Source organism: Lutra lutra, chromosome 3 (genome assembly GCF_902655055.1).
Source record: "Lutra lutra chromosome 3, mLutLut1.2, whole genome shotgun sequence".
Classification (NCBI taxonomy): Eukaryota; Metazoa; Chordata; class Mammalia; order Carnivora; family Mustelidae; genus Lutra; species Lutra lutra.
The window spans coordinates 79055682-79071638 of NC_062280.1; the positions used below are offsets into that span (position 1 = coordinate 79055682).

General features: G+C 38.0%; 1 protein-coding gene across 1 annotated transcript in view; it reads right to left on the reverse strand.

The window, feature by feature from the left end:
* Positions 1 to 3542: 3542 nt before the first annotated feature.
* Positions 3543 to 15957, reverse strand: part of FRZB (frizzled related protein) — a 33886-nt gene continuing 21471 nt past the window's right edge. Inside the window, exons 3-6 of the mRNA XM_047722520.1 lie at positions 12625 to 12690; positions 8549 to 8753; positions 8096 to 8159; positions 3543 to 4792 (exon numbers count right to left, since the gene is read on the reverse strand). Coding sequence (XP_047578476.1) covers positions 4676 to 4792; positions 8096 to 8159; positions 8549 to 8753; positions 12625 to 12690 — 452 coding nt within the window. The 3' untranslated portion in view covers positions 3543 to 4675. The remainder of the gene's footprint in view (positions 4793 to 8095; positions 8160 to 8548; positions 8754 to 12624; positions 12691 to 15957) is intronic.

Consider the following 15957-nt stretch of genomic DNA (forward strand, 5'->3'; position numbering starts at 1 on the left):
GATTTAGCTTCCACAGTCCACACATCCTTTCCTTTTGGACTGGCAAGCTTCCCTGAGCACACCCTATCCTTCTTCATAGCTCCCCGAGTTCTCAGCACCCACCATTCAAAGTAGAACCACAAATAATGGTTGCATTTTATCCACCCCCCCTCAAAAAAACAGCTTTAGTTGTCTTTCAATGTGTTGAATCCCTGTCATTATAAAAATATTTAATGAAAGAAAAGCAGGAGGAATTAGGTCATATAGAATAGTGTTCTTTCTTGCCTGTGGAAGATGCTGGTGGTGGGAGGGCTTAAGGGAAGATCTGAGAGTGAGAAACAGTTTCCAGTAGAACGTAGTCAGTCTGGTTTTATTTGTGGCAACCAATCAACAATCAACTTTTGAATTTCAACTTTCCTCCTAACATTGTTAAATACTATGACCTCCATACTTCTCTCCAAATTCAAGGGAAGACGGAAACTCAGAAGGAAAATACCATTTTTTCTATGGAGAATCCCATATCTTTAAACTATTAATGCCAAAACAAATCAAACTGTTAATACCAAAAGAATCACTTTAATTGTTTATTTACCTTCTCCTCCTCTATAAGAATCATTCCATTGAAACTTTAATTTTGTAGGCAAGGAAAACTGAAAAATAAAAACAACAGTACTTGGGATCAGAATTGGAACTATATCATATACACTTTCTGGGACGCAGTCGGTAGACCTCAGTTTAAGAAAAAAATATGTGTAGCCCACTCCATGCCTGATACTATGCTTTTTTAAAATGTCAAGATGCATTGATCTTTTTATCAGCATTTACAGTGGTGGAAAACATATAACTTGGGAAATAAAAATAAGAGCATCTGAGGCCCAGCTCTGCTACTTACAAAACTCCAAGTTTCTAAGGCCTTGATTTCTTCATCTGTAAAATAGAAATAATACCTACTTCACAGACTTTCAAGGATTACAGGAGGTAACACAAATACAGGTGTTTTTTATAAAGCTCTAGCCACTGTTAGGTATTATTACCCAAAGAGATAACTTAAAAAAGGTCTGACTCTACCATTTTTTGTTATTAATACAGCTGGGTACCATGTTCAAAAATTCTATCAGTTGGATTTCAGTAATAGTATGAGAAATCTCTGCTCTACCTCATTTTTACCATCTTTTGAATGCTTATATTATCTAAATATTAAAGCTCCCAGTCTGAATAAACACCAAGCTTGAAATACTTTTGTCATTTTAACTCGTTGAAAAAATAATAGCAAGTAATTTCTTGCAGAAGGCAATAAGTAGTGCTATTTACTCACAGTGATTGTAATTTTTGTATTTGTCTTCTTAATACAGAACAGATGTGGAAAGCCATGCATTTGTCCCACCCCCACCCCCAAATGCTCAGTGCAACATATGGCACCGAATCAGATTACACTCTATATGTGACACAGTAAAATACTCACATATCTGTGCAGAGAATCCAAATTTGCTGTTATTTTAATTTTTGCCAGTCTATTCAGCATGCACCTAACATTTTGGTGTTGTTACTTGGGCTGGGGAAATTAAAATCCTGAAGGTGAACAAAATTGCTCAAAGAAATTTTAAATTAACTCTTTAGATCTCAAGGTTACCCACAAAGGTGCATATATATTAAATTTTTAGTGGCTTTGAAAGTTAGTACATGTCAGAAAAGCCCGTAGAGAGGCACGAATAAGATGTATGTGTATTATGGCAATTGGAGAGTGGAAATGATTTTGCAGTCTGATTAGAAACACGACCATCATGATGAAAATCAAGTTATCTCCCAAGAGAGGCCTGTACATAATTTATTAATGAAGATATTGCAACTATCGTAGCGAAATACCAGGAGCACATTATCAACACCACAATTCACAGACCTCATATCATTGGAAAGTTTGCTGACAGAGCTGTGCATAGAATGAGCAAAATCAAGCATTGCCAGTAGAGATCACTAAAGGGAACGTGGCAGAGAACACAGGTGAATCCAAAAATGGAGTGCTCTTTTGTTTATAACTATAATTGTATATGTTCTGAGCATAAACTATGTCACATCTCTACATAGAAACTAATTATTACCACCACCATAGCTATTCTCTCAACCCTGAAAAAAATACTGCAGGGCCTGGACACGTCTGTGTCTTCCACTGTACATCAGAATATTTCATCACTTAAAATTCCTCTTACTATGGGGGAGGTCCCTGAGTGGCTCAGTTGGTTAAGCAACCAACTCTTGATTTTGGCTCAAGTTGTGATCTCAGGGGCGCGAGATCAATCCCCGCCCTGGTCCAGCTCTACCCTGGGCATGGAGCCTGCTTAAGATTCTCCCTCTGCCTCTGTCCCTCCCCCATTCTCTCTCACACTCTCTCTAAAAAAAAGTCTTCCTTACTATGCTTTGGAAGAGATGACATTTCATGGATTTGAGAAACCAATTCTTTTCAACCTCCTTCAGTCCATTCTTGCCCTTCTGCCCATAGTGAACATGAAAAACACATGAAAGAAATAGAACATTGAAGAAGCATGACTTTCCAGTTCTGAATCCTTGAAGCTCAAGTTGAGGCGTCAACACCACAATGAGAAATCCCAAGATATGGGTCTTCCCTTGTGCCACTTCATGACTCTCCTGTGACACCCAAACTCACCTTTTTTTAAAAAAATTTTTTAAAGATTTTATTTGCTTATTTGAGAGAGAGAGAGCATGAGACGGGGGAGGGTTAGGAGAAGCAGACTCCCTGCTAAGGAGAGAGGACTCGATCCTGGGACTCCAGGATCACGACCCAAGCCGAAGGCAGTCGCTTAACCAACTGAGCCACCCAGGCACCCCCAAACTCACCTTTTTAAAAAATTATTTATTTGACAGAGAGAGACACAGCGAGAGAGGAAACACAAGCAGGGGGAGTGGGAGAGGGAGAAGCAGGCCTCCTGCTGAGCAGGGAGCCTGATGCGGGGCTTGATCCCAGGACCCCAGAACCATGACCTGAGTACACTTAACAACTGAGCCACCCAGGTGCCCCCAAACTCACCTTTTTAAGGTTATGGCAGCAGCATCTAGAAAAAGATGCACCTTCCCCAGCCATTTGAGAATAAACCCCAAAGAGCAAGTGGCCAAATTACCCACTAGCAACCATTCGGCAGCTCAAAAAGCATACAATCTTCACAGGGGGCAAAAGTGGCGACTCTTCTGAGATTCCCAAACTGCAGGGGCTTAAGTAACAGCCAGAATGTCAGGATGATCTCTTACTTTCAAAAGGGAGAATTTAGAGGAATTATTAACTATTTGGGGAAATGATTGTTCCAGAATTTCATTCTGGCACGATTGCCCTGGTAGAAGGAAGCACAGCACCATTTTGCTTCATAAATGTTTTATTTTCAGCATGCCATAGCTTAGAAATTTGGTTCTGCTAATATGAAATATGTAAATTGAAGAGAAGAACCTGGCTAGAAGAAGGAAAGAAGGAAAAGTATCAGTTGTCCCCCCAAGGTCCCTAGGGACACTGCAGCTTGGTTAGTGAGATTGTGCATGTGGTTCAAAAGTCAGAAAAACTGTTCTCCTGACAACCAGAATTCCTTTTATTAGGCATATTTTACTGAGCATTAAACAGCACAAATCCAAGTGATAAAGTACAGGCCTGTAATTCAGTCCAGCTTGGGTGTGAGTGCACACACACATACACACGCACATACACATAGGCACACCCTCCCACATTTTACCATCCTGCAAACTACAGCATTTTATAGAGCTCTGTATCTTTCAAAAATAACACCCGGTGCACATGCATACATACTTTCTTTTCCTGGTCAACGCAGCAAGTCAAGATTTATTTTAAAAGGTGGGGAAAAAAAGACTCACACCAATGAGTTTATTTAAAGGGAAGAAAATTTAACAGAGCTACGCCGATAATAGCAGATGTCTAGTTATAATTCGCTTCCCTAATGCTGATTAATATATTCATAAACAAACCAAATGTATTGCCCAAAGAAAAATGCTACTGTTTACACCCCAACAGCCACTGGTTTCAGTGGTGTTTCTCAATCAAGTGAAATGTTCTTTCCCCAGCTCCTAGAACTATTTATTTTGCTTCCTGCCGATCTTGCAAATAAGTTATCTTGTGTGTCGTTTCCTCATAAATGCTTCCTGGTGCTTGATTGCCTGGCCTGTGTGGCATTTGATTTCAAACTGCCATTTTACCTTTATAAACATTCAGAACTTTTAAGCGTGAGGAGAATGCCCGAAAGGCATGTGAAAATGAGGCAATTGCAATTAGATAAGCAGACTGTTTTATGGCATATCTAGCTTTCTGTGGATACCAGAAAGCTCTCTTTGCATCCAATATTGCATTCCCAATCTGGGTGCAGAACAGCAAATTAACATTTACTCCAGCAAAGAGGCCCTGGTATCAACATGTTTAATTTATTATTATTGCAAAGAACAGTTTTCCCAGGATTAGTGAAACAGAATACATATATTTAAGGATCTGCACTCAGACCACAAAAAAAGAGGTGGGGGGAGGGAAGAGAAAAACAGAAAACAAGAGAGAAAATAGAAGTAATATCAGTTACCACATGATTTTTGTGGTAAAAAATAGAATATGGCGTGCAATAGTGCAATTTTCCTTTGCTGGTCCAGCAACGCAAGTCTTAATAGGAAGTCCACTGATGTTCTTTCTGCATTTCAGGATTTAGTTGCGTGCTTGCCGGGGGTTGGAGTTCCTGCCAGACTTCTGACTCTGAGTGGAATCACTATGGCTAGAATCACTTTTATTCAGTCCAAGATGACGGAGCTTCATATCCCAGCGCTGTGAAATATAAAACATTAAATGGTCATAGGCACATATCGCCAGGGTTATCATTTCTATTATTCTAACAACTTAAGACCGCAAAGTCCGATCGCAAAAGCATTTTCCAAAAGTATAAAATTTTGTTTTCCTGAGATGCTATACAGACATAATTCTCTGATCATAAAAGAGTATAAAGTTTTGTTATCAGATGATGCTATACGGATACAATTCTCTGACCATAAAAAGCACAAAATTGGCCACCTGGAATATGTCAGCCATGTTTTCCTATCAATCCTTAAACTTAAAATTTCCATGTCAAATGGTTCTGTCCAAACCTGTGGGTATTTATGGAGGTAATATACATAAGTCTGGCAATGAATGGAAGACACTCAGACTTTGAAGTGCTATTTTTCATTTTCTCTGATGATGGGTCAGAACTTAGCCTTTTAAGACATATGTGATTTAAGCAGTGAAAAAAATGGAAATTTGGGGGGCAAATGGGATCTCTTAAAAATATATTTCCAAGGGGCACCTGGGTGGTTTAGTGGGCTAAGCCCCTGCCTTTGGCTCAGGTCATGATCTCAGGGTCCTGGGATTGAGCCACGCATCGGGCTCTCTGTTCAGCAGAGAGCCTGCTTCCCCCCCACCCCACCCCTCTGCCTCCCTCTCTGCCTACTTGTGATCTCTGTCAAATAAATAAATAAAATCCTTTAAAAAATGTATTTCCAAGTAATTTCTATCAAGTGCAACAATCACAACAGATGAGGGTCTACACTCAAAGTTGTACAAAGCAGATGTTCACAATGTTTCTAACACCCACAATCAAGTTCACTAATATTCCATAATAACAATGCCAGGAGGGTCTACATGTAAAATAATAAATTAAAAGGAAGTTATATTTTGGATATTACAGGTAGTGAATAAGGACTACAACAGTACTTTTCAAATTTTGATAAATATAGAAATAACCTGGAGATACTGTTAAAATTGTAGATTGTCATTCGGTAGGTCTGGGATGGGGCCCAAAATTTTCATACCTAGAAAGCTCCCCCGTGATGCCAGTGTTGCTGGTGCAGAGACCACAATGAGCAGCAAGGAGCTAAGGTCAGAGGGCCCAAATTCAAATTCTACTTCTACCAGTTACTGTGGAAAGTTTCTTGAACTTATTAAACCTCATTTTTGTCATTAACACATTGAAATTAATAGAGCAGACTTATAAGGCTGTTCTGAAGTTTAACAATATATAAAGGGCTTAGTACATAATAAATTATCATTTTTCATTTACTACAAATAATTCTTCATTCTAGCCTACTTAATTACACAATCTTACTGTTTTCATATTAAAAAATAGTCTGATTCTCAGCTCCCCAAGGCAGACCAAATATTTTGATTTGAACATCCTGCTACACCAGAGACTTAGGTAAACAACAATTTGTATGGCAAAATCATAAGAAGGTCTTTATTAAATTCTTATTCTATTCACTGAGCAAAAAAGAAAAAGAAATCAGCTGAAAAGGGCAACTCTTATTTGGGGGAAAAAAATGGTATCCTCCCTAAAACTTTTTTTCACATCCTCATATTGACAGGAAAACTAAAGTAAGAATCTCAATAATTCTAGACAAAAGAGACTTTCTACCCAAGATCTTTAGCCATGAGTGTCTGCATGTGAATTAAAAATTGTTCACATTTTGGTTTAATTCTTCCCTTTAGCATGTTTAAATCCAGACTGAGAATATAAGGACTTCATAGTAACTCTGAGAGTCCCCTGTAAAAAGCAATGGAAAATATATTTGTGTAAGAAATAGGATAAACCAGCCATGTGTCCTGGGTCTTTACATGATGGTCGCTGTTTGGGTATACCAAAAGAGAAGCAGAAAGCCTTGTTACATGCTTTGCAGCAGGGATGTTGAAAACTCTTCCAACTGGTACAGGAATTTAGGACAAATTCCTGTTCTGCATTAGCAAGCAGAAAACCAAATTAAAAGGACAGTAAGAGATTCCAACTTCCTGAAAAAGAGCCATTTTTTTAATAAACACCAAAGTAACTGAAAAGAGACACAAATGGAGAATTCCCGTAAGTCTGAACCTGAAATACATCTCACTTTGACAAATATACTGGGGGGAAAAAAGAACTTACCAAAGGGTAGTTTCTCCCTGAAAACTAATGCCCTTTACATTTTTGTAGGTCACTTAAACTGAAATGTGTCTGCTCTGTCAAGTGCCAGATGTATAAGATAAACTGCCCAGGGGTGTTTAACTTACCCTGTAAATGTTTCCCAAGCCTTCAGACTCACAGAAGGAAGGGGATGTATTATGTTTGGTACAATTCCCACTCTTTCTTTCTCCCTCCTTGCCCACTACACACACACACACACACACACACACACACACACACACACGCACACGCACACGCACACACTTTTCAATTCTTTGCCATTCTATGCATACATTCCTTTCTTTGAGGCAGATTTGCTTAGTATAGTAAGAAGAAATGAAACCTTCTAACTTTCTATAATAATTTACTGTGATTTCTAAAAACACCTCATTTCCAGAATCTAAGAATCATTGGCTTAAAAATAAACCTCCATTACTGCTATAAAGACTGATTTGGTCAGATCTCTTACATACAGATGAATGTGGCTGCAGCTTGTACAGAGGAATTGGTGTCTATGAATTGAGACGAAGTTGGTAGTTTCCCGCCCATCATTTATTATCCCCTTCTTCTTTGACTCACAGAACTGCAATTTGTTCAAGGAAGCAATATGTCCAGCTAAAAAACGACACTTGTCATCTTCTCTTGCAGGTAGGGATGGAAGGGAGACTAAAACCTAAGTACAAATTGCCAAATGGGACACTTGGAAAGCCCTTTCTACTTCCCCTTTTTTCTCTCTGAAATATAGGTGGGATGCTGGAGGTGGGCAGCCATCTTGTGACCTCCAGGTGAATATGAGCATGGAAGCAGTTCCCTTAAAAATGGCAGAACAGGAAGCAATGATGATCCTGTAGCCCTAAGGATAATGTGGAGCCACCCAACCAGGACTAAACTAACCATAGTCAGATTTCTCACTGTGAGAAGATTTATTATGGCTAAATCTCTGATACATTACAAAGAATTCACTCCTTAAATTAAATTGACATTAAAAACAAACTCCATCCTCAGAATTTGAGACCCAGACCCAGACAGAGAGACAGACAGACACATACGTCTCAGCTTTAAGTATTTCTCATGCTCTTAAGTGCAACTCTTTCATGTAAATCACAAATGACTATTTTTCTACTTTTATTTTTATGTATCACTTTGAACATAAGATACAGGCTTACCTTAACTTTTTTACCAAGTCGATCCTTCCATTTCTCAGCAATAGAACCTTCCACCAACAGTAATCTGTATTTTTTAAAGAAGCAACCATTTTCGAAAATTAAAATGCATTATTGAAAAACACAAGGAATCATTGTCAAGAAAGATTTACTATTTATTCTAGAGTAGGACCGCCAAGTTTAGGGCAGTAATTTTTAGCAATCTGGGAGTCATGGACTCCCTTAAGAAGAAATGATGTTATGACCGCTCTCCCCAGAGAAATGCACACCCACAAATTGCACACATACACTTTTCTATCCAAAACATTACATTGAGGGACCCAACAAAAGCCTATCTCCCTAGAAGGTAGACAGAGCCCCAGGTAAGAACCCCAGAGTAAGAGGTCTAGAGAAATGCATAGGATAAAAGAAAGGAGAAGCACAGCAATTATTCTGAATCCTTAGGGAGTGAATTACCTGGAGCGTTCCTCATCTTCATAGCCCATGATGATATACTCCTCGTTAACATTAAGTGGAGGACACAGGCAGCCAGAGCTGGTATAAAGGTTAATGGTGTCCCTTGGAATGTTTACCAGAGAAGCCTTTAGAATCTCCTTCACCTCAACTACAACAGTCACGTCATGACACTTGGTCTTTACTTCTTTAACTTTAGCCCGAATGACTAGATAAAAGAAAATAAAGCTGATGTGGTAATATGATACACAATAATGCCCTAATCAAAAAAGACAGGTAGGCTCCTTTCTAGTCAATTCAAAAATGTTGCCCAGATTTTTTTGCCTTAGATGGTAGTGAATGACACACTACATAACACAACTGCCCCTTTACTCTTCAGCCCCGATCCCCTTCCAATTCAAGTATGCATACATGTGTGTGTGTGTGTGTGTGTGTGTGTGTGTGTGTGTGTGTGTAGGCATATGTGTGTGCATGTATTTCATTGTGAGAAATCCACTTAGATAATCAAAGGTTGAGTGACTGTGAGGTGATTTTCCTCCAAAATTTTATTTTGAATGTGTACATATGTGCTTTGAGTTGCTGCCAACAGGAATTTATATTAATTTCACTCTGTGTAAAGACCTGGTATTTGATATGTTTTGTTTCTATCAGATGTATTAATGGATTTTCTAAAGAGTTGGGGCCTCTTCAGTGTTTTAAAGCCCTGTTCTATAGTGTTCCCCAGCTGCTTCTGCAAACTCTCCACCTTGCTCATCTTAGGGACTATTCAGACACCAGCTCCTTTCTCCTTTGTTTCAGTACAGATTATCTTTTATATTCTCCTGTAGGTATACTACATTTTCTTCTTGAATAAGAACTGCTACCACAGCTCCATGTGTTTTGAAGTCAGACCCCCCACATTCCCTCCCTTCATGAGCTATGGAACATGGTCTACTAAGTTCATTGCATGATGTACCTCACTCAACGGAAATCCTGACACCCAGTGTAGCTCACAAAAGCCACCTTCACTTCTCAGTATAAAGATGAACCCCCCTAAAGTAACCAGCTCAGCTGCAAAGTCCAAGTATTTAACTCTGAATCTACAAAGTACGGTTCTGCTTCTAATCTGTATATTCTGTCCTCTGGAAGAGCCAAATGTTTTAGATTCCTTCTTCTGATAAATGAGCTTGTCTCCCCCCCCCCCTCTTTTAAGGAGGGCTTTGAAAAGGTCTGCAAAGAAGTAAAAATGTCAATTAGCAAGAAGCCAGTGGCTTTTGGCCCAGCTCTCTAGTCCAATATTCAGGGACGTTACAGAGAGGAAGACAAAACGTATCTAAATGAATCCACTTTTCAAAAGCCTCTTAGGCATATCTCTGCAAATCACTTTTGTCTGAGTTCCTTCCCACAGATTTTAGGGTCTTTTGGATTACAAAGGAATGGAAAAAAGTAATCCACGAAAACGTAAAGCCAGCAATAAGCCATTCCTCCTATCAATGCCCCGACTTCATACAGAAATGTTCAACGTTCTACCAGTAGGACATATGAATGAGAGAAATTAAGTTGCTGATTCTAAAATCTTTAGGACAAAACCTTATTTTTGCTCCACAGGTATTTCAATTTCCGGAGAAAGTATGAGGACTACCGTGAATGAAATAGAACTACCCAGCTGTCCCTGCTTGGTGTTAACTTGCAAGCAAAGGAATCCCTTCTTCGTGTTCTCGCATCTTTATTTTAACAAAAAAATAAGATTACCCTTTTTGAAATGGCGTTTGGGAGATTCAGATAAATTGACAAGCCTGGCTCGCAGACATTTTTTTGTGTCCTGGTTTATGTAAATGTGCTTCAGAGCCTCCATCAACTCTTAGAGATTAGCAAACTGTGCAAATGTTCTCTAACTAATGATTTATTTACCCAGTGTGTCTACTATTTTCATTAGAAATTTTTAGCACATGTACCCACTCCAAAATAAATACCTCTCTACAAGACTTACTTTATTATTCAAGTAATTTGGTTAAAGCTCAAGAGCTTTTACTGAATTAATCTGAATGAAGCAGAGGTTGTCTGAATTATCATTTACTCCCACCCCCAACTTTGTTTTCTCATTAGTCACAGGCAGACACTGGTGATAAAAATCAACATATTTTAAAATTTAAATTGCATCAGAGTTCTTCCTTCTACTTAATCATTTGAGTGCTTGCCTTCCCCCCGCAAAGAGGCTTTAAGTAGTAGCTACAGACCCATGAAACCCTTCAACTATGGGCAACCTGGTTATTGTTTGGTTATGAGGAAGAAATGATCTCCTTCCCACTAATTGTGACTTGTATTCCATTTTACGTTATAATGTTCACTCAGACTTGTAACCACTGGTATTTTAACTTTTAACCAAAATAGCAGGACCAACTGCCACAGCTCTAAGAAAGTGAGATAAAGTAAAAATTAATAATAAGAGAAGTAAAATAAATACAAAGTCAACTAAACTTCCTTGAAATAACATTTTTTATTACGCTTTTGTTTTTAGTATAACTAAAAAGTTCACATAACATTTTTCAGTCTTGAAAAACTATCTCCTAAAAATCGAGACCTCCATTTCCTTGTGATTTTTCACATCAGTTTTTAGAGGAATGGGTTCTCAGATGAGCCGCCAGGTATTTGACTTCTCAGAAAAACATGACCTTCCAACCTTGGAAAGCGCATCTACCACTGACTAAGAGAAATTAGATTCCTCTTAAGATGAGTAGTAAGCAAAAAATAAAAATTGATTTCATTGAAGAAAAACTTGGGAAACTAGTACATTTATTTCAAAGAGATTTATTTACACTGAGAATTTTCTACTTTATACCTTCTAAGACACGGTATTTTCATAGATATCAAAAATTACTCTTACAGAGTCTTAACCAACTTCTCTCCTTCCGATTCCCAACAGTATAGAAATAAAAATAAATCTGTGCTGTATGTCCTCTATCCTCTAAAATAAGGCACATAAATTTGATAATAAATTCTTATTTTAATAATGTTTCCTTTAAAAATCTATTTAATTGTCATATTTTTATTCATTGGCTCAGCATCAGCAATCTTCTTCAGGGATAGTCACATGACCTTTATTAACCTCATAGATGCTAGGGGAAAAAAAAATCACAATAAAATGCCTATCCATTACAGCAAATGTTGATTTGTCTCTTATTTTATCAGCTGGAAAACTCTGAGCCTTTCAAATATAATAGGAATTTATATCTGTGACTCTGAAGCATGCCAGCGCCCAAAAGAACATTCTAAATAAGAAAGGACAATCTGGGTTCAATATTCACTGATAAAATTAGCATAATAATACACCTCCTGGGGCAGTTGAAAAAACTATGAAGGACAGTGTATAGGAACCACCCAGCACAGTACCTGCTACCGAGACAGGAGGTTTTTCCTCCTTCAGTTAAGTCTGGCAGCTACATTTGGAGTGAGTGGGTGGTTCTTCAGTTAATATTTTAACAGAACATCACTTTTCTTGGTCAAGCTGGACAAAAAAACATTTCCTTAATTGAATACTAACAACTTTTGCCAGTGTTACCTTCCAGTTCTGTCAGTGTGTTCCAGGAGCTAGACTGACTGGAGAAACCAAGCTGTCCTCTATTACCCAGCAGTCCCTTATGCATCAAAGCGCTCTGGGGAAGCGGACTTCGAAGCACGACTGAAAAACTGGGGCAGCTCCAGACACTCAGGCTCCAACCCTCCTTAGCCTGTCAGGGAAAGAAGTGTCCCTCCCACCTCGTCTGAAACGCAGCTCTGGGTGCTCACTTACTTACATGGTTCTAAGATGGCAGCAACGCAGCCTGAGCTGCTGTAAAATCAAGCATTTGTTAAAAGTTCTGCCCATGAGAAAAAAGAAAAAAAAAGAATTTTGCCCATGAGACATTTTAATTGCTCGGGAGGAACAGTAAACTTGTGCTTGAAAGTTGTCCTTGTTTGGTTCTAAGCCTTAATTTTAAACTGCCCTACAAGCTCATGCACAAGCGTGCGTGCATGCACGCGCGCGCACACACACACACACACACACACACACCCCTTTCTCAGCACATCAGTTTATAGGTCAACCATGAAGTTATCCTTACCATAGTTGTAATTGTTTCGGAAATAGGTCTTCTGTGTAGCTCTAATAGGCTTACATTTGCAGCGTTCTGAAAAATACAACATTTTCGCTATAAGCAAAATTCACCATGAGCTCTCTTTTTAGTCATTCATTTTTCTTGGTAAGATTCGATCCAAATTTGGTGGTGAGGAGGCTCTTCACCATTCTATGTGTCTGATCTCTTTCTCCTGGGACTACATTCATGTTACTTCTATTTACCTAGCCTCTTATTTAATGTCAATATGTTCATAAGCTTCTCCTCTTCAGCAAACCACCCAAATCCTGAGGAAACCCTGTTCACTGCCACGCATGAAGAGGGCATGAACCCCGAATCCTGAAAGAGGTATGTTTAGTGCCTGTGGAAGTAGAATCAATGCCTACTGAAAGGCAACTTCCTGCTGATGCTCAGGTAACTGGTTTGCCTCTGTGGGGTCCCACCTGCATTCATATATACTTTACAGATTACAGGTCATTTTTCTAAATATTAGTTCCTGATCTAAAAGCAACTCAGTAAGTAGGTTTGATTACAACCCAGTGAACTCAGTAAAGTTCTTAAGAGCAGCCAAGAGTCCCATCTAGAGGCCAAATAACTGCTATTTAACTCAATGGTATTTTTATACTTATTGGAAGAAGTTACTAGATACATAATTTAAAAATGAGAAGTTCCATGCTTTTTAAATCTGGTGAGTAGTGACAAGAGTACATTTTATATATAAGACAGGCATATGTAATTAAAGTTTGTATTGTCTCAAAATGTTTTATATATAGGATAAATCACTTAAAATCTTGGAAAGTGGATTACTATACTGTTTATATATTAGTTGACAAATATATGTCATATATGCATCATAACCATGGTAAGTTGTTAGTCATTAAAGCCAATATAAAAATAGATAATAATACACAATTATCTCAGGAAGCATTTTAGTTTGTGTAAAGATTTCTTTAAACTAGTCTGCCTGAGAAAGCTTCATTAAACATAAATGGCATCTGTCTATGCTGTGACACAGAAAAAGGAAAAAAGAGCACATGAATCACAGAAAGTCAATAAAAGTATTTTGTTTAAGAAATGTTTTATGTTAGCATAGACCAATAAAAGGCAGAAGCTTTTGATGACCAGCTGATGTTTTCTAATCAAAATAAATTTTACTTGCAGTTGAACTTATAGATAACATGTTTTAAAGTAGCAGTCCCAAGAAGAGTATCAAACACCATACTAGCAGCGTTTAAGTTCTAGAAATCACCATTGATGGGGATAGGTGCTATTCTACAAAGCAAGAGTAGCAACGTCATTCTCATCCATTAGAGAGGTGAGGATTTTCTCACACTACACACAGCACTTCTCTTGTTCTGCAGATAATTTTTAACACAGAATTTCTCTAGAATAAAGACCTCAAATAAATAAATTATGGGTAATTTCAATGTTGGTTGCTATTCTGAAGAAGTCTACTCCAATAATTACTTTGTTATTCACAAAATATTTATATTCCCATTTGTCAAAAAAGGAAAGATATCTAGGTCTATTGTTTAGTTGCTTTATTTTTAATGGAAATGTTACAGTTTTTTTAAAGAGATATTCTTTTCTTGCTGAAATATAGTTGGCACAGAATGTGACTTTAGTTGCAGGTATATACAATACAGTAATTAGACAAGTCTATACATTATGCCATGCTCACCAAAAATGTGGCTACCATCTGTCCCCACACATAACTGTTAGAATACCATTGACCATATTTCCTATGTGTGCCTCTTATCACTGTGACATATTCATCCCATAATTGGAAGCCTATATACCTCTCACTCCCTTCATCCCTTTTGCCCATCCTCCCCACCACATCCCCTCTGGCAATAACCAGCTTGTTATTTGTATTTATGGATCCATTCTGCTTTGCTTTTTTTTCATTTGTTTTGTTTTTTAGATTCCACATGTAAGTGAACTCATATTTGTCTTTCTCAGTGTGACTTATTTCACTTAACATAATACCTTCTATGTCCATTTATCTGGTCACAAATGACAAGATCTCATTCTTTGTTTGATCAAGTAATATTCCAGTGTGTGTGTGTGTGTGTGTGTGTGTGTGTGTGTGTACCACATATTTATCCATTCATCTATCAGTGGACACTTAGGTTGCCTCCTTATTTAGCTATTATGAGTAATGCTGCAATAAACAAAGGAGTTCATATATCTTTTTTAAATTAGTGTATTTGTTTTCTTTTTTTTTTCCAAAGATTTTATTTATTTATTTGACACACAGAGAGAGATCACAAGTAGGCAGAGAGGAAGGCAGAGAGAGAGAGGGAAGCAGGCTCCCCACTGAGCAGAGAGCCCGATGCGGGACTCGATCCCAGGACCCTGAGATAATGACCTGAGCCGAAGGCAGAGGTTTAACCCACTGAGCCACCCAGGCGCCCCAGTGTGTTTGTTTTCTTTGGGTAAACACCCAGTAATAAAATTACTGGATCACATGGTGTTTCTAATTTTTTTTTAAGTAAGCTCTACACCTAATGGGAGGCTTGAACTCACAACCCTGAGATCAGGATTTGCATGTTATACCAACTGAGCCAGCCAGGAGCCCCCCTATTTTTAATTTTTTGAGGAACCTCCATACTATTTTCTACAGTGGCTGCACCAATTTACATTCCCATGAACAGTTCATGAGGGTTCCTTTTTAAGGAGAGCTATTCTTGAGATGAGACCATTTCTGAAGCAATAACTGCTATGATCTTTGATTTACAAATTATTCTCACCCATATACACATGGGGATTTGTGCTTTTCTAGCATTTAAAAATAGATATTTCTTAAACATGATGCATGTAGATAAACTATCTATATATTTGTAATTCTTCAGAAATTTGCTCATACTCTAATAATAATTCTTGGCAAAACTATACCAACCATCACTGGATTGAGTCTAATATGATGTTGTTACCATACAACTTTACTTGAAGCATAAACAAACAGACTCCATAACCTTCCCAAGGAGATATTTTTCAAAACATCAAATCATAAAGTAATTTAGAAGATTTCAAGTAGGTATTTACATAACTATATATAAGCAACTACATATGCAGAGCTAGGCCACTTCCTAATAGCTAAGGAGCAGAGTGATTATATTTTCGGAACTGGATTTGATTCATTTACAGTGCACTTACCTCTGCTAGCCTCAGAGGTGGCAAAGCCTTATCATAAAAGTGACCCTTGCCATGCTTGGGTCCTTAGCTCTTGTTACAAGCAAACATCTGCCTAGCTGAAGTAACTTGTAGCTCAATAAAATAACAGAATAAAAGGAAAAGTGGAAATTTATATCTACAAGA